This window comes from Primulina eburnea, chromosome 18, assembly GCF_022965805.1.
Source record: "Primulina eburnea isolate SZY01 chromosome 18, ASM2296580v1, whole genome shotgun sequence".
Classification (NCBI taxonomy): Eukaryota; Viridiplantae; Streptophyta; class Magnoliopsida; order Lamiales; family Gesneriaceae; genus Primulina; species Primulina eburnea.
Genome location: NC_133118.1, coordinates 28,863,862 through 28,887,856, shown reverse-complemented (window position 1 = coordinate 28,887,856; position 23,995 = coordinate 28,863,862). Strand labels below are relative to the sequence as shown.

Sequence of the window (23,995 nt, the reverse complement as noted above, 5' to 3'; positions counted from 1 at the left end):
ACATATGGATTGAACACAAAAAAAATCGACGACCGGAGACCAATTCCCGTATTCTTTACGAATTTCATCATTATATGAAATTTTAGGCATATACTATCCCACCGACTCTAATTCTGCTACTCCAATTGCTTATTTTATATTTTTTTATTTTAATTTTTATTATAGAATAATTTTAAGAATATAAATAATAAATAAAAATTTAAAGAATCTCACCGAGTAAGATCCGCTATTAAATTTCATAGCTCCGTTGCTCGTAGTTTGCGCTTCTTTCTTCTTCGAGAAATTTCTGAACTGACCAAGATTTTCAATCAGTGTAGACCAATGCGAAAAACCCATGTGTTGTTCTTGCTCAAAAACTCGTTCATTTGATGATTTCTGTTCTTTGTAGATTGATCTGCAAATAAAGCTAAATTTCTCGTTCTAGACTGGAGATGGCATATGCAGCTGTTGTTTCTATCCAGCGGACTCTTGAGCAAATCTTGTTGTTCCATGATCGACATGTATCACCTTATGAGAAGCAAAATATTGAATCTCTCCATGAAAAACTTGGATTCTTGATACAGTTTTTCGAACAGTATTCATCCCGTAAGAGCGATGAAATGATCGCTTGTTTGGAAAGACGAATCAGAGATGAAGCATATCAGGCGCAAGATTTCGCTGATCTTTATTCAACCAATCTATTTAGCAGGGGGAGTTTTTCATCATTCGAGGTTAAGGCAGCAAATTATCTTCTGCCGCTGGTTGCTGCTGCTGTGAAAAACGTCACGTTTGAGCACCATTTTGAGAAGGGTATGGCCCTCAGATGTCTCCTCGTTAAGCTCGCAACCGAAAAAATTGATTCTGTAGTGGTACTGGCGGCACAGATTAAGGAGCGACTGGGATTGAACTTGAAACGAGAAAGTGATTCCATAACTCAGCATGAGGCAGAGGTGTTTGAGAAATTTTCTTGGAGCGATGATTTTCAATCTCGAAATTCTTTGCGTGCAGGTTTATCAAAATATGGTATGATTGGTTCCAGTATTAGAAATACCGTAGTGTTTGAATTCGACAATCACTTTATGCAAATCAAGGAACAGGTTTTGAATGCACATAAATCTAAACTGAAAGTCATCTCCATTGTTGGGATGGGAGGAATCGGCAAGACTACTCTAGCAAACCGTGTTTACGCTGACCCCTCTGTTGTATATCACTTCGACATCCGTGCATTGGCCACTGTATCTCAATCATATTGCGTACGAGACTTCCTGTTAAGTGTTCTAGATTCTATGGAAAAATTAACTGATGAGACTCGTCGAGAGAGTGATGATCAACTAAAACTTCATGTGTACAAGAACTTAAAGGGTCGGAGGTATCTACTTGTTATAGATGATATTTGGGATACTGCTGCTTGGGATGAAATGAAAATGGTGTTTCCAGATGATAATATGGGAAGCCGAATCGTATTGACCACTCAGCTTGTTGATGTGGCTGCTCATACGGGCTATTCTGACCATCTTCACCGTATGTCACTCTTAAGTGATGATGAAAGTTGGACTCTACTCCGTGCTAAGATTTTTGGGACAAAACCGTGTCCTCATAATTTACAAGATATTGGGAAGAAGATTGCACAAAAGTGTCATGGACTTCCACTCTCAATTGTGGTGATTGGTGGATTACTCTCCAAGATAACCATGACACAGGAGGCATGGCATGCTGTTGCAGCAAATGTTACTTCATTTGTGTCTTCAAGTGATGATAATTGCTTAGAGATACTAAAGTTGAGTTATAACTACTTGCCTCAACATTTGAAGGCATGTTTCCTATACCTTGGAGTTTTTCCGGAAGATTATGAGATCTCTGTGTCCAAACTCGTTAAGTTATGGGTTGCTGTGGGTTTTCTGAAACATGTTCAGTTTCAAACCGTCGAAGACACAGCAGAGAAGTATTTGGAAGAACTCATCGATCGAAATCTTATTTTAATATCTAAGAAGAACTCTGAAGGAAGAATCAAAACATGCAGGATGCATGACCTCTTGCTTGCTTTCTGTGTAAAAGAAGCAAAATATGAAAATTTTCTACAGGTATCAAAATGGTATGCCAGCCTATTTCCTGGAGGTTCACTAAGTGAACGACATTTAAGTATTCATCCAATTGAAGCATTCAAGTATCGTTCCTTTCCTTTTTACTCATTGCCATCTATTTCATTTTCTCGCTCACTTGTGTGTATGGGACCATACTGTTTTCCCTCAAGTGTTTTCCTGAAATTCAAACTACTTAGAGTGTTAGATGCTATCGAAGTCGAGTTTCTTCGATTTCCGCTTGAAGTTTTGGAACTTCAGAATCTTCGGTATATTGCTTTGACGTATGAAGGGGACATACCTGGAACAATATCAAAGCTATGGAATCTCCAAACTTTGATTATTAATCAATATTTTCGTCGCAATGGTGAGATTTATTTACCGCTGGAAATCTGGAAGATGGCACATTTAAGGCATATCCAGTTTGCAGAAGCTTATTTGATCGATCCTATTGCTGCCAATTTTGATTTTCATGGGAAGCTTTTAATTCTTGAAGACCTCCAGAGTCTTTCAGGGATATGGAATTTGAGATTCACAAAAGAAATGTTGCAAAGAATTCCAAACATAAAGAAATTGGTTATTTCATACGATAGTCTCAACTGTACAGAAAAAGCAACCTCATACTATCAACTTGAGAATCTTGTCAATCTACATCAACTCAAAGATTTGAAGATCTGTGTTAGCTTAGTTTCACCCACAATGTTTAAGTTTGATTTCCCTTCAACAGTTGAAACGTTAACTTTAAGTGGTTGTGGAATTCCTTGGCATGATCTGGCAATTATTGGTTCATTGCCGAATCTTAAAGTTCTATAGCTGAAAGATCATGCTTGCCTAGGAACAGAGTGGAAACCAAGTGAAAGAGAGTTTTCTCAACTAAAACTGTTGGTGCTTGAAGGTTTAGACTTGATGCACTGGAAAATTGATTATAACTACTTTCCAAGACTTCAACGCCTCATTCTTCACTCATGCCATGAATTGGTTGAGATACCGTCTGTGATGGGAGAAAGTCAGACACTTTCAATGATTGAGTTGCGTGAGTGTAAAGCTTCTGTCCTGAATTCAGCCCAGCAAATACTGGAGTTGCAGCACAGCTATGGTAACGATGGTTTCCAAGTTGTTGTCCATTCCAAAAAGAGCTTCTCAGATCGCAGCATACATACAGCGGTAAAAAATAACTGACTTGTAAACTATAAGAGATGCAGATGTTATATTATTGTAATCATTATGTGTTCCAAAATTATAAAGAGTTTGGGTGATTGAAACATGTAGGGATCAATTTTGATGGGTTGGTCACTTGGCTTATATAAGATTAAGTTATCCTACGTGGTTACTAAATTCTCAACTCTTACGACTTACATTGGTCTCGTTCCTGAAAATATTTTGCAGATGCGTAGACTAGTGCAGTTTGGTTCAATCCCTCCCGATGGCCTGGATGTTTTGCGCAAAGGTATTAAAAACTGTCTGTGTGTGTTGTATATATGTAACTCACAAAAGGGTTCATTCCTTTTTATCTACTTGAGAAATACTAAATTGGACAAGCAAATCCATCGTGAAAACTTATAAACAATGGCTACAGAGTGAAATATTTTAGTTGTACTACCCAGCTCAACTAGCTATATCTTTTGGAAGTCATTTTTAGTGATTCTTGAAATATAGCTTCAATGGTTAAACTGGAAAACATTTCAGCCCACTGTGGTATTTGGGCAAGTAAATTTGATTGGCATATACGTTAATGAGCTTGATCCCCTTTGATCCAAAAGTATGGTTTTTTTGGAATTTTTTTTAAGAGAAACATTGTAGGTCATCCTGAAGAAAGTTATCAACATAACTGCGACTCATTTTGTTACAGATCTCAAAGACGCCAAGTCCCGCTGGAATCACATCTCCAGAAGTGGTCAAACAAGTAGCGAAGTGAAGCTTTTAACTGATGAAGGACTTAGATTAGTTAATCAAAATGAGCAAATGAAACATTTAGTTCCAACCACTGCCTCAACAGGACAAGAATACGTACTTGGATCGATGTCAAAGCTATTGAATCTAGAAACTATGATCATGAATAAATACGCACATTATTGGGATGAAAGTTTGGCAATGGGAATCAGGAAGATTCCACAATCAGGGCAGTTAGTTTTTCTCGACTTTTCTTCCATATTCAATTTTTATGGGAAGTATTTAGCTCGTGAGAAACTCCATACTCTTTCTGGGATATGGAATTTGAGGTTTAGTAAGGAAATTTTGACAAGGATTCCCAACATCACGAAATTGGATGTTTCATATGACGCTCACTGCTGCAGGGAAAAAGGGTGGTCGTATTATCGATTTGAGAATCTTATATATCTACGTCAGCTCAAAAGTTTGAAGATCCGTGTAATTCCAAATATCAAATGGTTCACAGACTTGATTTCGCTGCCAAAGCTCAAGTTTGCTTTCCCCAGTGCACTAAAAACTTTATCTTTGAGCGGATGTGGAATTCCATGGTTTGCTTTGACAATAGTTGGCTCACTACCCAATCTTGAAGTTCTCAAACTAACTGATCATGCTTGCCTAGGAACAGAGTGGGAACCGAACGAGGGGGAGTTTTCTCGACTGAAAGTACTGGTACTTGAAGCATTAGACTTGATGCATTGGAAAGCCAAGTGTTACAACTTTCCAAGCCTTCAGCACCTTATTCTCGAATCGTGTTATGAATTGGAGGAGATCCCATCTGGGATGGGTGAAATTCTGACACTGGAGAAGATTGAGTTGTATCACTGTAAATATTCTGTGTTGCATTCTGCAATGCTAATACTGGAGAAGCAACAGAGCTTGGGAAATGATTGTTTTCAAGTTGTCCATTCTGAATGTAACTTCTCTACTCATGGCATGAAGCATAAAGTGGAAATAAAAGGAGACCGACGAATAGAAGAACGTAGAGATCAACATTAACAGGTGGGTTACTACTTGAAATAAAATCTTCTGTCACTTGTCATACATAAGAATTAAGATTGCATAAATTCTTTAGTAAATGTCACATTAAAAAATACGGCCTTCTTCTAACAGTGTTTTCACTAGGCAAACCAAATGAACATGTAAAGTCATTGGATGAGTCACTAATATCTTTGTGAGGCTTCTTGATACGAGGAAAGGGCTACGATTTTATGTGGATTTTAATACTTTCTCAATCTGGGTGGAAATTGATTCCTTGCATCTCTGGTTCTCATACAAGCTACATCGATTAAATGGATCTTCTGCATCTATGGAGGGAACTTGGCCGGCCTCCCATCATGCTCTCGCACATTTACAAGAAGGGCAGTAAAGTAGCTAACGTTTTTAGCCAATTGTGCCTAAGATGACCAGACACAACAGCCTTCATGGAAGTTCAACTTGGAGACATTCTGGCTTCTACTTTAGTTCATAGCATAATTGCTAGAATTAGCAGGTTAAACTGCTAACACGGAGTGGGAAACCGGAATTATTTTTTAGGTGAACATGTCATGTGAAGCATGTACTGTGAAATCAAGCTTCTTTTATTTCGTTATTATCTCATTCAAAGCAGAGAATATATTCTATATTTCGGAGGAAACAAGGGAGAAATATTTGGAGGATACTTGTGTCCATCCCAAAATCTCTCGAACTTTCTATAGAATCATATTTAAATAATAAAAATATATTACATGCATAATTTTTATTTATTATATTATACATGCAAGGTGTATAATATGAAAAATGAAGTGAGAACATGTATTTATGCATGAATCAATACTCTACTAATTTAAGTTGTAAACTCCTTTGAAAACTAATTTTATGTGTTGGATTACACCAACGAGAAATTAAGATTAAAACCTTCTCAAATACTATACAGTTCATATAATTATTGATCGCTTAAAGTTCTACACTAAACGGTTAGTCTTTTGTGTCACTCTACTTAATAAGTGTTAACATACAATTTGATTAGAGTTGATTAAAAACTTAAACTTCAATTTGATTAGAGTTGATTAATAACTTAAACTTTTGTTTGGCCAACTCTTATTCCTATAATCCAGCAGAAACTAATTTAGTTTTCACGCCTACTTTTGTTTAAAAACATTAACTTCAACTATTTGAGAATATATCAAGCTACGATCTACGAGACTAGAATGCACTAGTTCCGACCAGTTTCAATGTTATTGTACTTCTGAGTGAGAAGAAACTGGACATGGCAATAAATAATGCATCACCGCCACCGGTAGCTAAACTAAAAAAATGACCATAACAAGAATTTAAGAAAGTGATTTCAAGCTTGGACTTCTTGCAGGTTTACATCAAGAGTTGATACCATTGCCAGTCCTCGTTAGCCACTCCGGAACAATATGTCACAGAACGAGTTTTTCCGACCCAAAACTGGCTAAATTCGCGTAGACTTGACTCACATACAGTTGCTTATTTGAAATATTTTATATACTTGTTTCTAAGTAATTCATCAAATCAACTATTAGAAATGAAATAAAGAATGTAAAAATGAAGTAGACTAGAAAAAAGGGAATTTACCAAGACCGGCAAATATCACAAGATACCTGTCTTTTGCACGCACATATATATAAATTTTTTGTGTATATAAATCCTTGAAGTTTTATGTGCGGGATCCTCTTCTTTCAAACTGCCATTCATTTCCCTCCTAGGTCCATCACTCAGTAAAGTCAACAGCTTTTGCAAATCTAGTATGTATTCAGCCTGTAAAACCATTGAAATAAAAGTATTGCAGCACCAATCTTTGAACAAAAGGCAATTTGTATAAATAAGATCGTGAAGACAAAGTTGTAATAAGATCACTCTACTACACTACAGCCATTTGTCAGTTGAATCAACCATAAAACAGCAAAATTTGGACTTCACGAAAAACCAAATGAAGATATTGAAGTCTCAGACCATGAGAACAGAAGAACACTTGGCATACGATGTTTTCTCATAAACAATACCCACAACATGTCTATTCCAGATAATTTCAGATTTCACTCTAGATTTTTTACATACTCTACTTTGTACAAGATAAGTTTACATGAAAATATCTCGTTATTCAAAGTATAGTGGAGCTCGGGTCAAACAAATTAAATAAATTTTGTAATCGTTCTAAATGCCAAATAAATGTTTAAAACAACGGATTTATTTAAACACAAAGTTACAGAAAAAACAGTGACCTTCATATTCCTCAACTTACTTGAGTTTCAGTAGTGCATAATGAAAGGAATGTCCACAAGGAAAGACATAAAAAGGTGCCATTGATCCAACTGAAGTATAAGCCCTGGACATTAGGTAGTCACCAGATGCATCTAATATTTTCTTTTGGCAATGGGGAACAATTATTTAAAATTATTTATCTTGGAATGGGGAACAATTATTTAAAATTTATAAACTTATGGAACAAGATGAAAAGATGTAACACGGACAAATGAGAATTTCATGTCTGCACCATTATTGCCATGTGAGTTAACCACTGCCAAGGATACCTTCAATATGATGTCATGCCGATAACCTAGACTTTTTTTTTTATAAAGATTACTAAAAGTTCAGGAGCACAAATATCAAGATATCATTACCCCACATTCCTCATTCCGCTTTATTACAGCATATCTTTGAGTAGGTGCACTAATATCACTCCTTATGTTGTCAGCACCATGAGTAGCATCATTTATCTCTTGTTTGAGTTTTTCGATTTGCTCATTGTAATCTTCAAGTGATGCACGGATTGCCTCCTACAATTGTTTTATAAGACCGTCAATCCATGAGCAATTGAGAGCGAACTGTTGATAAGTAAAGCGACGGGTTTCGGCTTTGATTTGCATCGTCAAGATTGATGAAAATGATTGGACAAAGTTACATTTGGAGTTCGCAAAAACACAAGACCAAAATTATGGCAAAGGCCATCTGATAAAATATTCGAATGAGAAATGTCACGTCTCGAAATGAGACGCGCCATCGGCGTCGTTTAACAATTTAAAATCGTAGAACAAGCCATGTAGTACATGAAATAGCCAAAAGTCAGTATATTAAATAATTTTTATAGTGCTTAACACAATTGCGGAAGCGATAACCTAAAAGAAAATAAAACTAAAACCGATGCTTGAAACTTCACGTTTCGAACTTGATCATCAACCCCAAAACATGTGTTGTTCATCTTCTTCGAATTGAACTTCGCCCTTATCTGGGGAGGGAAGTAAGGGGATGAGTGTTTGGAGAAACACTCGGCATGTGGGGGCCAACCGTACACAAGAATATCGAAATATACATATAATATGAGTTCAAAGGTGAATTATCGCAGAACATATTGCAACATGAATCAAGACGTGAGGTGAACAGAATTCGAAACAAGGCATCAAAAGATATCATATCAAGGCACTATTATTGATCTCTTTGTCCATGGCAAACTGATCAGTCCCTAATTGTTATTCTTCTAAAGGGGCAATGTCATATATCGGTTATTATAACCCACCACATCAGGACCTTATCTTATCTTTTCATGTTTCGGAAATTTCTTTACCACTTTTAATTCAAATCCTAACAGTGCATTTTTTTCGAGATTTCATAGCATAACAAAGAATTCATGTGGAAGGAAACATATCTAAATCAAAGAGCATGAATCGAATAATGTACGATTCAATTTTCAAAAACAGGAACATAATCATTTTAAAGCATATATATATATATATATATATATATATATATATATATATATATATATATATATAAGCCGAATAACAATTCTTGAAGCAACAATTAAACGTGGAAGAATGTTTGTTGGAATGCTCAAACACGAGGATGTGTTTTGCCTGCCAAAACGTGGCTCGAATAAGGTATTGTTTATGCTCGAAAGAGATGCTACTTGGCTCGAGTCTTGGACAGCTTCTTTATCAACTTTGGGTAGAGTTTTTGCTTGAAATTGGACTGAACAAAGCTCGAAATTTCTGCTGCCGAGGGGGCTCTGAATTTGGGATGTTTGTGCTTTGTTTTGCGTGGTTTCACTTTACCTTTCGCCACTATTTATAGGCTGTAAATAACCAGCTGAAAGTAGGGGTGGGCATAAAACCCGAACGCGGTTATGGTTTTAAAATTTATGAAATTCGGTTTTTCGGTTCGGTTTTCATCCCCGAAAAAACCGAAAAACCGAACCGACCATATTATTGTTAAGTATAAGGTTTTTATGTATAATGGATCATATTATTGTTTATTATAAGACTTTTTATGTATAATGGGCCTACTAAGATTTAAGAACTTAGTATCATTAACTCTAAATTTTTAATCCGATTGTTTTTTCTTCTTTCTCACCACTCACCAGTCGATGTTTTCTTTTCTTTTCTGTATATATTTCTTTAATTTTTTATATAAAAAATTAAGTCCCACAAATTAAATGTTTGAAAAATACTATTATTTAGATTTTAAAGACATAAAGTGACGTATAATTTTATTTCGTAACAAATTTTAGCTAACCGTATATAACCGGCCATATAAACCGAACTGAAATACAAAAAACCGAACCGAACCGTAATAAAATGGTTCGGTTTTGGACTAGAGATATTCAAAACCGAAAACCGAAAAACCGAACCATTGTAGAGTAAACCGAACCGAACCGGCCGTTGCCCACCCCTAGCTGAAAGGTCCTCCATTCGTGGCTATTTACTCCATTTAAATATCATTATTCCTCACTCATGGTGCTGTTACAACTCATCCCAAATCAGCTGAATGTGACTCTTTGAATTTTCAAAAATATGTTGCATTTTATGGCTGATTTATGCTGTTTTCATTGCTGCTGAATGTTAGGTTGAATGGCCATTTATTAGGTTATTAAAACTCATCCATTCCCTTGTCCAAAATATAAAAAATGAGGTGTTTTGTGGCTGAATATGATTCAAACGTGTGGTGTAAATATGAGCTATTACAAAAGTGTGAATGTTTGGTAAAAAACACGGAATTTTTCAGGATTAAGGCTTAATTGCTCACGAATTGTGTTGGTTATAATTATGCTGGAATTGAGTCCAAAATTTTGAATTCTAGGCTTGGTACAAAGCTGATATTGGGTCTTCATGTCCCTCCCTTCTAATTCAAAGTTTCGTCCTCGAAATTTGGGTGGTCTTGCTCTTCAAAAAGGAAGGGAGATTGCTTTCGCATCTTCTCTTCGAGTTCCCAAGTAGCTTCCCCTTCAGTATGATTAGACACATGGAATGGTTCGAACGCCTAAATACTTGGTCCTTGTAATCCACAATTCGAATGAGAACTTCTTCGTATTTTAGTTCTTCATTCAAGTTTCCTTCGATCAGAAGTGGTCCAGCCTCAAGAATATGATTCGGATCCGAAATATATCTTCTTAGTTGGGAAACGTGGATGATACCCCGGGATGTCCCGGGCCATGCATAGTGCCTGGGTCATGGATAAATCCGGGCCAAGAGGTCGAAGATCTGCACAGAAGCCCGGATCTCAAGCAACCCTGGTTCTCTTATAATTTCCCGAGAAGCATTCTACCCGAGCCACTTCGATATAAGTGCCGCATTTAATGACGCAGACCTATCTTTGACACTAAATGGTTGACAAAATCAGACAGATGGGATGTGACTAGTATAGTATTTGACGTATCAGGATATAGGGTACAATCAGCCGCCCTACTATAATTAGTAGGTAGCACGAAGAACGAGGTCATCATTACTTCTCCTGCTATTAATATCAGGTTCTTTCTTTGCGTTTGGGATTAATTCATTCATTTATTGCCTACACTCTTACACCAACATCACAACCATAACTTGGTTACATTGGTTTTTTGCTTGAATCCTTCACTGACTCAAGTATCGGAGTGGTCACGCCGGACACCCCTCCGGCGCCAATTCACGTGGTTATCTCATTGTCTGCAGGTCACAGTGGAAGCTATAGCTCACAGATTCATCTACTTTGCTCATTTTCCTAAACAAGATTATTGATTTGATCCAGTGGAGCACCTGACCCAGCTCACACATTTCACCCGGATCGCATCATTGGCGCCGTCTGTGGGAACTTGAGCTCAAGGCGTAGATATGGTTTCTATTCAAAAGTAAGTCCGATTGGCGTGGAAGAGCATTTGCTATGCACTCAGTAGCATACAGCTATATTAGTCACCTAATTTAGCTCAACCAGAGAAGTTTCACAATATTTCCAGGTTAGTGATTTGGTTTTTCGGGAGACATGAGGCCTCGACACATTCTTGAAAGTCCGGGAGGTACGAGTCCCCGGCATTTTCTTTAAAGTCCGGGAGGTACAAGTCCCCGGCATCTTCTTTAAAGTCCGGGAGACACGAGGCCCCGGCACGTTCTTATTAAGTCCGGGAGACATGAGGCCCCGACAAATTCTTGAAAATCCGGGAGGTACGAGGCCCCGGCATCTTCTTTAAAGTCCAGGAGACATGAAGCCCTGGCACATTATCTCAAGTCCAGAAGACATGAAACCCCGACACATTATCTTAAGTCCGGGAGATATGAGGCCCCGGCTATTATCTAAGCCCAGGGCTCCGTACCCTGGCTCGGGGCTCCGCACCTCGACCACAACAAGACGCAGGGCTCCGTACCCCGGTCGCTCATTAAGTCCAGGGCTCCGCACCCCGGCTTGGGGCTCCGCACCTCGACCACTCCAAGACCCAGGGCTCCGTACCCTGGTTGCTCATTAAGTCCAGGGCTCCGTACCCTGGCTCGGGGCTCCGCACCTCGACCACACCAAGACCCAGGGCTTCGTACCCTGGTTCCTCATTAAGTCCAGGGCTCCGTACCCTGGCTCGGGGCTCCGCACCTCGACCACTCCAAGACCCAGGGCTCCGTACCCTGGTTGCTCATTAAGTCCAGGGCTCCGTACCCTGGCTCGGGGCTCCGCACCTCGACCATTCGTTAAGTCCAGGGATCCGTACCCTGGCTCGGGGCTCCGCACCTCGACCATTATCTAACCCCAGGCCACTCCGTACCCTGGCTCGAGGCTCCTCACCTCGACCAACCCCAAGTCTCGGGACATGCTCCCCGGCCCAAGGCCCCGACACCTCATCCCATCTCTGGGATATTTAAAGCCCCCGACGCTTTTATAGTCTGGAATTGATAATTTTCTATTGAAGTCCATGACCGGGCACACAAAACTAATCGAGACAGCGAGTATGACTCTTGCCCGACTAGTTAAGGAGGAAGTGATGATACCCCGGGATGTCCCGGGCCATGCATAGTGCCCGGGTCATGGATAAATCCGGGCCAAGAGAGCGAAGATCTGCACAGAAGCCCGGATCTCAAGCAACCCGGGACATTTAGGGGATAGCTCAAGGACAGAGAGGACTATGGAGATGGTTAATCAGAAGGCCGGGCCATTGAAACACCCGGAACATAATCTCCCCGGGTTATTGGATTCCCCGGCTCTCTTATAATTTCCCGAGAAGCATTTTACCCGAGCCACTTCGATATAAGTGCCGCATTTAATGACGCCAACCTATCTCTGACACTAAATGGTTGACAAAATCAGACAGGCGGGATGTGACTAGTATATGATTTGACGTATCAGGATATAGGGTACAATCAGCCGTCTTACTATAATTAGTAGGTAGCACGAAGAACGAGGTCATCATTACTTCTCCTACTATAAATACCAAGTTCTTTCTTTGCATTTGGGATTCATTCACTCATTTATGGCCTACACTCTTACACCAATATCACAACCATAACTTGGTTACATTGGTTTTTTGCTTGAATCCTTCACTGACTTAAGCATCGGAGTGGCCACGCCAGACACCCCTCCGACGCCCATTCACGTGGTTATCTCATTGTCTGCAGGTCACAGTGGAAGCTATAGCTCACAGATTCATCTACTTTGCTCATTTTCCTAAACAAGATTATTGATTTGATCCGGTGGAGCACCTGACCCAGCTCACACATTTCACCCGGATCGCATCATTGGCACCGTCTGTGGGAACTTGAGCTCAAGGCGTAGATATGGTTCTATTCAAAAGTAAGTCCGACCATGTTCGGCACCTCAGTAAGCCCAACTCTGCTTGGCAAACATACAAGTCCAACCAGCTCGGCACTCAGATTTTATGTGGACTCGAAGCTCAGCAGCTATACCGGATTGGCGTGGAAGAGCATTTGCTATGCACTCAGTAGCATACAGCTATATTAGTCACCTAATTTAGCTCAACCAGAGAAGTTTCACAATATTTCCAGGTTAGTGATTTGGTTTTTAATAAAACTAATACAACAGGATAAGCAAAATCTATTACGTCCGGGAGACATGAGGCCTCGACACATTCTTGAAAGTCCGGGAGGTACGAGTCCTCGGCATTTTCTTTAAAGTCCGGGAGGTACAAGTCCCCGGCATCTTCTTTAAAGTCCGAGAGACACGAGGCCCCGGCACGTTCTTATTAAGTCCGGGAGACATGAGGCCCCGACAAATTCTTGAAAGTCCGGGAGGTACGAGGCCCCGGCATCTTCTTTAAAGTCCAGGAGACATGAAGCCCTGACACATTATCTCAAGTCCAGAAGACATGAAACCCCGACACATTATCTTAAGTCCGGGAGATATGAGGCCCCGGCTATTATCTAAGCCCAGGGCTCCGTACCCTGGCTCGGGGCTCCGCACCTCGACCACAACAAGACCCAGGGCTCCGTACCCCGGTCGCTCATTAAGTCCAGGGCTCCGCACCCCGGCTTGGGGCTCCGCACCTCGACCACTCCAAGACCCAGGGCTCCGTACCCTGGTTGCTCATTAAGTCCAGGGCTCCGTACCCTGGCTCGGGGCTCCGCACCTCGACCACACCAAGACCCAGGGCTTCGTACCCTGGTTCCTCATTAAGTCCAGGGCTCCGTACCCTGGCTCGGGGCTCCGCACCTCGACCACTCCAAGACCCAGGGCTCCGTACCCTGGTTGCTCATTAAGTCCAGGGCTCCGTACCCTGGCTCGGGGCTCCGCACCTCGACCATTCGTTAAGTCCAGGGATCCGTACCCTGGCTCGGGGCTCCGCACCTCGACCATTATCTAACCCCAGGCCACTCCGTACCCTGGCTCGAGGCTCCGCACCTCGACCAACCCCAAGTCTCGGGACATGCTCCCCGGCCCAAGGCCCCGACACCTCATCCCATCTCTGGGATATTTAAAGCCCCCGACGCTTTTATAGTCTGGAATTGATAATTTTCTATTGAAGTCCATGACCGGGCACACAAAACTAATCGAGACAGCGAGTATGACTCTTGCCCGACTAGTTAAGGAGGAAGTGATGATACCCCGGGATGTCCCGGGCCATGCATAGTGCCCGGGTCATGGATAAATCCGGGCCAAGAGAGCGAAGATCTGCACAGAAGCCCGGATCTCAAGCAACCCGGGACATTTAGGGGATAGCTCAAGGACAGAGAGGACTATGGAGATGGTTAATCAGAAGGCCGAGCCATTGAAACACCCGGAACATAATCTCCCCGGGTTATTGGATTCCCCGGCTCTCTTATAATTTCCCGAGAAGCATTCTACCCGAGCCACTTCGATATAAGTGCCGCATTTAATGACGCCAACCTATCTCTGACACTAAATGGTTGACAAAATCAGACAGGCGGGATGTGACTAGTATATGATTTGACGTATCAGGATATAGGGTACAATCAGCCGTCTTACTATAATTAGTAGGTAGCACGAAGAACGAGGTCATCATTACTTCTCCTACTATAAATACCAAGTTCTTTCTTTGCATTTGGGATTCATTCACTCATTTATGGCCTACACTCTTACACCAATATCACAACCATAACTTGGTTACATTGGTTTTTTGCTTGAATCCTTCACTGACTTAAGCATCGGAGTGGCCACGCCAGACACCCCTCCGACGCCCATTCACGTGGTTATCTCATTGTCTGCAGGTCACAGTGGAAGCTATAGCTCACAGATTCATCTACTTTGCTCATTTTCCTAAACAAGATTATTGATTTGATCCGGTGGAGCACCTGACCCAGCTCACACATTTCACCCGGATCGCATCAGTGGAAGACATTGTGAATTCTAGACATATCTGGGGGCAATGCCAATCTGTACGATAGTGTTCCAACTTTCCCTGGAATTTCAAAAGGTCCAACATATGTTGGGTTCAACTTCCCAGGCTTATTGAATTGGACCACACCTTTCATTGATGACATTACCACATACGCTTTTTCACCCACTTCAAATTCCATTGGTCTTCTTTTCTGGTCAACCCAGCTTTTCTGTCGATCTTGTGCAGTCTTTATTCTCTCCATGATCATAGTAACTTTATCCACTCTCTTGGATTAGTTCAGGTTCGGTGATCGGTTTTTCTCCTACTTCATCCTAATATAGTGGTGATCGACATTTCCGTCCATACAGAGCTTCATATGATGCCATTCCAATACTGTCGTGGTGACTATTATTGTAAGCAAACTCAATCAAGGGCAGATGTTCACTCCAGTTACCACTAAAATCTAGAGCACATGCTCTCAACATATCTTCACGATTTTGTATTGTCCTCTCATTTGGCCATCAGTTTGAAGGTGATCATAGCTTGTTGAAAGCTCTTCCAAAAACGGGATGCAAACCTAGGGTCTCTCTCTGATGTATACTAGCTGGAACTCCATGTAATCGTACGATATTATTCATAAAAGCACTAGAACAGGAGATAATATTTTTCATTCAGTCATAATGATATTTAAGATACAGACTTCTCTATTTATATTGTAGGTTACAAGAGATAAAATAGGAAAGAATAAAACTAATTAATCACATCCTAAAATATTGCAATTACTCTAACAATTAGCCTAAGATTTCTCTAGACTGCGTCAACACTCTCCCTCAAGCTGGATGGTAAATGTTGTTGTACATCCCAAGCTTGTCAATCAGTCTTTCGAACATAGGCTTGAACAAAGCCTTTGTTAAGACATCAGCAGTTTGTTGCGACGTAGGAATATAGGACACTTCAAGTATCCCCTTATCAATCTTCTCCTTTATGAAGTTCCGATCAATTTCAACGTGTTTGGTACGATCATGGTGAACCGGGATGTGAGTAATAGCTATGGCAGCTTTGTTGTCGCATAGGATAAGCATAGGGCTCTTTTTCTCTATTTTCAATTCTTCCAATAACAGTTTGATCCAAAGAGCTTCACAAATTCCAAGAGCCGCTGATCGAAGTTCTGCCTCCGCGCTACTTCGTGCAACAACTAATTGCTTCTTGCTTCGCCAAGTAACCAGATTTCCAAAGACAAAGGAGCAATAACCAGACGTGGAGCGTCGATCATTTGGGCATCCAGCCCAATCGGCATCAGTAAAGACTTCAACACACCTCTTTCTTGCTTTCTGAACATGAGACCACGGCCCGGAGTGCCCTTTAAGTACCGTAATATCCTGGTTGCAGCATCAAGATGACATTGGTATGGTGAGTGCATAAATTGACTAATGCAACTCACAGGGAAGGAAATATCCGGCCGGGTGTGCGAGAGGTATATCAATCTGCCGACTAACCGTTGAAATCTCCCCTTGTTGACAGGTGTATCATCTGGTTTGGCCTCGAGTTTGATGTTTGGATCCATGGGGGTATCTGCCGGTCTACAACCCATCAATCCGGTATCATTGAGTAAGTCAATGACGTACTGTCGCTGTGAAACACAGATTCCAGCCTTGCTTCTAGCTATCTCCATTCCGAGAAAGTATCTCAAGTGACCGAGGTCTTTCATTTCAAAAGAAGTGGCTAATTTCTTCATAATTCGCTCTATTTCAGTCACGTCATTCCCGGTGATTATAATATCAACATATACAATAAGAATAGCAATCTTATCCTTGACCCGATGATAGAACAATGTATGATCACAATGAGCCTGTTTGTACCCGAGAAGATGAACAGTGGTGGAAAATCTGTCGAACCAAGCTTTCGGGGACTGTTTTAAACCGTAGAGAGCTTTCTTTAGCCGGCAAACCTTGCCGTTACTTCCCTGATTGTGAAAACCGGGTGGTAGATCCATGTACACTTCCTCAACGAGATCGCCGTTGAGAAACGCGTTCTTGACATCGAGTTGGTGAAGTGGCCAATCCAAGTTTGCTGCAAGAGAAACCAACACTCGGATAGTGTTGATTTTGGCAACTGGTGCAAACGTCTCTAGGTAGTCGATACCATAGGTCTGCGTGTATCCCTTAGCCACAAGTCGCGCTTTATATCTGTCAATGCTCCCATCTCTATTGCACTTGATGGTGTCTACAACCAACCGGTTTCTTGCCATCGGGTTTCGGAACAATCTCCCATGTCCCATTTTTTTCGAGGGCTTTGATCTCGGCAAATAATGCTGTCCGCCACTTGTCATCGCGAAGGGCGTCATCAATGGTTGAGGGAACGGTGGAATGTGACAGGTTAGTGACCATGGCTTGTAGCGGCTGCGACAACTTAGAATACCCCAAAAAATGTGAAATAAGATGTTGAGTACATATTCGAGTACCTTTGCGGTGGGCGATCGGGATATCCAAATTTGCCAATTCGGTGGTATCCGGATCGGGCGCTGGGTTTGACGGGGGCGACGCAGAAGGTGCAGGCTCGATATTTTGGTGCTTGCGTCTGCTGTAAGTCGCTGCAAAGCGGTCAGTGGTTCCACGAGGAGGATGAGTTGGTGTTACAGAAATTTCAACGGGTGGACTTGAAGGTGGAATTGGATTTGGAGCAGGAATAGCAGGCGGATTTTGTGGTATACTGGGTGAAGGCTGCGGATTTTCTGGAATTAAATGTGGCTCCAAGGTGGACGGAAATCCCAAAAATAATTCTGGCTCTAAGGAAGAGGGAGACTCCTAATTTTGTGGGATTTGAGGGTTAAGTTGGGATGGAGGTGGGATTTGTGACTCTTGTATGGGATTCGGTTCCCATAAATAATCCCAAAAAAAAATTTTGGTACTGGGCGATGAAGTAGGATCGGGAGCAGAATTATGAGGGAAGATGGGAATTGGATTCGGAGTAGGGGGATAGAACGATTGCGATTCAAGAAATGTGACATCCCGTGAAATAAAATATTTTCTTTTGGATGGAGAATAACATCGATAACCTTTTTGTGTAGAAGAATAACCAACAAACATACATTTGTGGCTACGAGGATCCAATTTAGACCTAGAATGATCATGAATATGGACAAACGCCGAACACCCAAACGTACGTAGAGGAAGATCAGTGAATATTTTGGACTTTGGGAATGATTTTCTGAGGGTATTTAATGGTGTTTGGAATTTTAAAACCCGAGACGGAAGTCTGTTGATTAGGTAACATGCGGTTAAAATAGCATCCCCCAATAGATTTTTGGAACATTGTTTGTGAAAAGAAGAGCGCGAGCGACCTCTAAAAGGTGTCGATTTTTCCTTTTGGAAACCCCGTTTTGTTGAGGGGTATCAACACATGAACTGTGATGAATAATACCATGTTTTGAAGCAAATTCATTGATTGATGAATTGAAATACTCGGCACCATTGTCAGATCGAAGGATTTGTATTTTTGAGTTAAATTGAGTAAGGATCATATTGTAGAACTGTTCAAAAATTTTCAAAACTTCAGATTTGTTAGGAAGGAGAAAAATCCAACAGACACGAGAGTGATCATCAATAAATGTAATAAACTATTTTTTATTAGAAATTGAAGAGACGCGAGACGGACCCCACAAATCACTGTGTATGAGAGAGAATGGTCTAGATTCATGATAAAGATGAATGGGAAAAGGTATGCGAGTATGTTCAGCTATCTGACATACTTCGCATATAAACCTATCACAAGAGTGAAACAACGAAGGAAACAAATGTTTTAAATAAGAAAAACTTGGGTGACCAAGGCGTTGATGAAGTAACATTATTTGTTGGGGACGAGATTGATGTGTAGAACCGTGGACCACTTGGCAGCACCGAACAGAAGAATCAGTTCGTAGAAAGTGATATAAGCCCGACACCTCAGCAGAACGCCCAATCGTCTTCCCCGAGGCCCGATCCTGAAAAATACACAACAAAAATTGGCAATACAATCGGAGTCACGGGTGAGTTTGCTGATCGACGGCAAGTTGTGAGTCAATTGAGGGACAAACAAGACATTATGTAATATCATACGGGGACTCAGCGAAACAGTGCCAATACCAAGAACAGGAGAAATTGAACCATCTGCCAAAGTTACTGATCTAGATCTTTGGCATGGTTGATATGATGAGAAAAGGGTGCGAACTCCGGACATGTGTTCGGATGCACCTGAATCAATAATCCAACACTCACCAGAGTTACCAGGGTCGGTTACAGAGGAAGAAGTACCGTGCGCCATCAGTGAAGTCGAGGTGGAAAGGAACTGGCCAAGTTGATTGAGTTGTGCTTGAGAGAATGTTGCAGCGGATGATGGTGTGTTGGTATCGGCTTTCACCGGTACGGCTGGCTTGGTAGACTCGGCGTTACGCTGGCTGCGTGGCACCCAGTCAGCTGGCTTGCCGTGGAGCTTCCAACATGTGGCTTTAGTGTGATGAGGTCGGTTGCAATGTTCACACCACAGCTGCGGTTTGCGGGATTCTCGAGCGGCCATGGCAGAGGCATCATGATTGGTGGCAACGGGTATGGTAGCTCCACCGAGCATAATTCGTTTCCTCTGTTCTTCTCGACGGACTTCGGAGAAAATGTTATCAAGGCTCGGCAATGGCTTAATACTCAGAATCCGTCCACGAGCATCATCCAGGGATGGATGTAGGCCGGTGAGGAAGTCATAGGTTCTTTCTTTGGTGAGCAATTTTTGGTAGATCTCACGGTTGGCAGCATCGGTCCACTCAAGTTGAGTGAAGAGGTCGAGTTCTTGCCACAGCTTTGTTAGCGAAACGAAGTACTGAGTTACAGTACCATCGTCTTGTCGCAGATTACGAGAGCGAGTCCGGAGGTCGAACATCTGATTCGAGTCTTCAAGATCTGAGTAGGCTAAGGCAACAGCGTCCCAAATAGCCTTTGTTGTTGGGTAATAGAGGTAGATCTCTGCAATGGAGTCGTCCATAGAGTGAAGGAGCCAGGCCATAACCATAAAATTCTGGATATCCCACGCTGCAAACGAAGGATCGGATTGGGTTGGTGTCGAAATGGAACCATCAAGGTAGCCAAATCGTCCTTTCCCGCGGATAATAAGTTGGACGGAACGAGACCACTGCAAGTAGTTCCGGCCACTGAGTTTAAAGCTAGTAATTTGGAATGGAAGGGAGTTATCAGAAGCACTGAGAACATGTTGCATCTCTGATTTTTCCATAGATGAAAAAAAATATTCAAACGTAAAAGGCTTTTATTGCTCTGATACCATAAAAACACTAGAACAGGAGATAATATTTTTCATTCATTCATAATGATATTTAAGATACAGATTTCTCTATTTATATTGTAGGTTACAAGAGATAAAATAAAAAAGAATAAAACTAATTAATCACATCCCAAAATATTGTCATTACTCTAACAATTAGCCTAAGATTACTAATTAATCACATCCTAAAATATTGCAATTACTCTAACAATTAGCCTAAGATTTCTCTAGACTGTGTCAACAATTCATGTATAAAGTGGCCAGTTTATCCAGATTGTAGCTCGTGCGGACAGGTAAAATATGCGCTGATTTCGTAAGTCGGTCTACAATTACCTATATACCATCATGACTTTGTTTAGACTTTGGTAAACCGACTACAAAGTTCATGGAGATATGTTCTCATTTCCATTCTGAAATTTCCAAAGGTTGAATAAGTTCCCCAGGTCTTTGATTCTCAGCTTTGATTTGTTGGCACACGTGATACTTAGAGAAACATTCCAATGTCCTTTTTCATTCTACTTATCAGAAGTTTTTCTTCAAATCTCTGTACATTTTGGTACTACCGGGGTTGACTTAAAATTTTGACTTGTGTGCCTCAGACATCACTTCTTGTCGAAGATTATCGATGTCGGGTACACACAATCATCCTTTCATCCACAGGACTCCTTTGTCATCTGTCTAGAGATCCGATGATTTTCCTTCTTTACCTTGTTGTTTCAGTTTCATCAAAGCGAGGTCTCGATCTTGACTTATCTTGATCGTTTCTCGGAGACATGGTTGTGCTGAAAGTGACGCTAGGATTGTTTTGTCCATATTCTTCCGACTCAAAGCGTCAGCTACCTTGTTTGCCTTCAGGAGTTATAGCTTATCGTCAAGTCGTAGTCCTTCAAGAGTTCAATCCATGTCTCTGCTGCATATTTAGTTCTTTTTGAGTGAACAAATATTTGAGGCTTTGATGATTAATGAAAATCTCACACATGACTCCGTAAAAATAATGTCTCCAAATTTTTAGTACGAACACCATTGCAGCTAGTTCGAGGTCGTGTGTCAGATAGTTTTGCTCATATGGTTTTAATTGTCTTGAAGCATAGGTAATTACTCTCCTATCTTGCATGAGCACACGTCCTAAACCTTTTTTTGACGCATCCCTGTAAATGGTGAAGTTTTTTCCTTCCGTTGGCAATATCAATACCGGAGTAGAGGCCAGTTTCTTCTTCAAGGTCTCGAAGCTTTGCTCACATTCTTCACTCCATTGAAAATTAGAGTTCTTTTCTGTGAGTTTAGAGAGAGGTATGGCTATTGAAAAAAATCCTTCAACAAATTTTCGGTAATAACCAGCTAATCCCAAGAAGCTTCGAATTTCTTTCACAGTTTTAGGTCTCGACAAGTCCATGATTGCTTCTACTTTCTTAAGGTCCACAGATACTCCTGCTACTGATATTATGCGTTCCAAAAATGTGATGTTGTTTAGCCAGAATTCACATTTCTTGGATTTAGCGTACAGTTTCTTTTCTCTAAGCGTCTGAAGAGTGAGATGAAGATGTTTTGTATGGTCCTCCTCACTTGATGAATATAACAAGAATATCGTCAATGAACAGCACCACAAAAACTTGTCGAGAAACGGTTTGAACGCCCTGTCATGAGATCCATGAATTCTGTCGGAGCGTTTGTTAATCCGAATGGTATTACCATGAACTCATAATGTCCATACCTTGTTCTGAAGGCCGTCTTCGGAATATCGTCTGCCTTGACCTTCAATTGGTGGTAGCCTGACCTTAAATCGAGCTTGAAAACGACTGTAACTCCTTTGAGTTGGTCAAACAGGTCATTTATCCTTGAAAACGTGTACTTATTCTTGATGAAGATCTTATTCAATTCCATGTAATCAATACACAATTTCATGCTTCCGTCATTTTTTTTACAAATAGGACATGAGCTCCACACAGAGACGCACTTGGTCGGATTTGCTACTTATCCAACAATTCTTGAAGTTGTTCTTTTAGTTCTTTTCATTCTGCCGGAGCCATTCGGTATGGTGCTTTTGAGATTGGTGTAGCATCGGGTATAAAATCAATCTCAAACTCCACTTTGCGGTCGGGGACTGTGCCATAGAGTTCTTCAGAAAAAACATCCGGAAACTATTGTACTACCGGAATCTCCTCTAGTGCAAGTGTAGTTTCTTCCTTTACCTCGCTTATCACAGCTAAGTAAACTTCTTCTCCGCTTTTCATGACTTTCAAAGTCTGGGAAGCAGATAGTAAGGATTTCTGTTTCTTGATTTTGCCATAGTAAACGAATTCTTCTTGGTTTGGAGCCAGTAGTTTGACGTCCTTCATGCGGCAATCTACTAATGCACGATTCTTTGATAGCCAATTCATTCCTAGAATGGCGTCGAACTTCACCATGTTTAGTTGAATCATTCAGCTTGAAATAGATGATCATTGTTACAGACTTTACAATCTCGGTGCACCTTATGTGTTTCAATTGTCTTACTAGCGGGAGTTGTAAGCCCTAATTTCTGAGTGAACCTCTTAGATATGAACGATTGAGTGGCACCACAATCAAACAATACATAAGGTAACATTTCATTGATTAGAATGATACCTGCCACGACATCGTTCGCGTCATCTGCCTCTTCCTGAGTCATCGCAAAGACACGAGCGTTGGACTTATTCTTCTTTGGCTTGTTGGGGCTAGTATCAGTGTTTGACCATGTCCTTTTCTTAGGCTCAAGACAATCAGCAATTCGATGTCCTACCTTCCCACAGTTGAAGCATGCACCAGACCTCCTATGACATTCCCCAGAATGGCGGTTATTGCAGGTGGGACATATTTTGACCTCTTGGTAGGTTGGGCTGGACGATGTGGCTTTGAATGACCTGCTGAAGTGATTTGGTCTTTTGAATGGTCGTTTCCCTTCAGACGATTTCCCTGTAAAAGGTCGCTTGTTCTTATTCTCGTACTATCGGCGCTTGATGTCAGTCTCGGCTCTTATTGCCGTGTCCATTAGATCAGCAAAGCTCGTGGGTTGGTAAACTGCTAATAAGTACACTTTTAATCATAATATTTCTTCAAACGAAAAGCATTCCATGGCTCTTTTCAAAGATCGTCCCTGGTTATCCTCTAAATACAATGCTCCTAAACTGAGTCTTTTCATCACTTTCCTACCTCTCGTGCCAGGTTTGCTTTCTTTAGGACTAGATCACCAACTTGAAATTCTCAGGGTCTAACTTTCTGATTATAAGCTCGTATGACCCGTCTGCAATAAGCTTTCATTCCAATGGCTGCTCTTTATCTTTTTTCTTCTACTAAGTCCAATTCTTGGGCCCGAGCTTCATCATTCCTTTCCCTTTAACTTTGAATTTTGGCCGCAGTCTGCCTGATCTCTACTGGCAATACTGCTTCAGATCCATGAACCAAACTGTAAGGAGTTTCTTTAGTAGCAGTACGGGGAGTGGTTCGATAGGCTGAGAGAACATTGTATCTCTTCCACCCAATCTTTTCCCAGGTCTTGCAATCTAGCTTTCCGAGCTTGCATGATTACTCGATTAGTGACTTCTGTCTGCCCATTAGCTTGTCGATATGCCACTGAGGTGAATGACTGAATAATCTTCATTTCTTTGCACCAGGCCATAATTCTTCTCCCATGGAATTGTCGGCCATTGTCTGATATCAACTTTTCGGGTAG

The 23,995-nt window shown here is 41.2% G+C and overlaps 1 protein-coding gene and 1 long non-coding RNA gene across 5 annotated transcripts in view; one reads left to right on the top strand and one right to left on the bottom strand.

Moving 5' to 3' along the window:
• The first annotated feature begins 237 nt into the window (after positions 1-237).
• Positions 238-5,639, top strand: LOC140819020 (putative late blight resistance protein homolog R1B-12). 3 transcript variants are annotated; one of them, XM_073179010.1, is made up of 4 exons: positions 238-3,221; positions 3,444-3,504; positions 3,907-4,985; positions 5,109-5,639. In XM_073179010.1, the coding sequence occupies exon 1, from the start codon at positions 432-434 to the stop codon at positions 2,868-2,870; it is 2,439 nt and encodes an 812-aa protein (XP_073035111.1). In that variant the 5' UTR covers positions 238-431; the 3' UTR covers positions 2,871-3,221; positions 3,444-3,504; positions 3,907-4,985; positions 5,109-5,639. The 3 variants fall into 3 exon arrangements, with proteins under 3 accessions (XP_073035111.1, XP_073035112.1, XP_073035110.1); XM_073179011.1 differs by having other exon boundaries at positions 5,097-5,639; XM_073179009.1 differs by having other exon boundaries at positions 3,907-5,639.
• The window catches only part of LOC140819021 (uncharacterized), a 32,571-nt gene continuing 13,923 nt past the window's right edge, over positions 5,348-23,995 (bottom strand). The window contains exons 2-4 of one of the 2 annotated variants that reach the window (XR_012115187.1): positions 7,610-7,765; positions 6,590-6,746; positions 5,348-5,481 (exon numbers count right to left, since the gene is read on the bottom strand). This is a non-coding gene — a long non-coding RNA (uncharacterized lncRNA). Of the gene's footprint in view, positions 5,482-6,055; positions 6,484-6,563; positions 6,747-7,609; positions 7,766-23,995 lie in introns of those variants that run through there. The other variant, XR_012115186.1, reaches the window with a different exon arrangement.

Excerpts from the sequence above, each read along its gene's own strand:
- LOC140819020 (XM_073179010.1), top strand. The coding sequence starts at position 432 with ATGGCATATGCAGCTGTTGTTTCTATCCAGCGGACTCTTGAGCAAATC.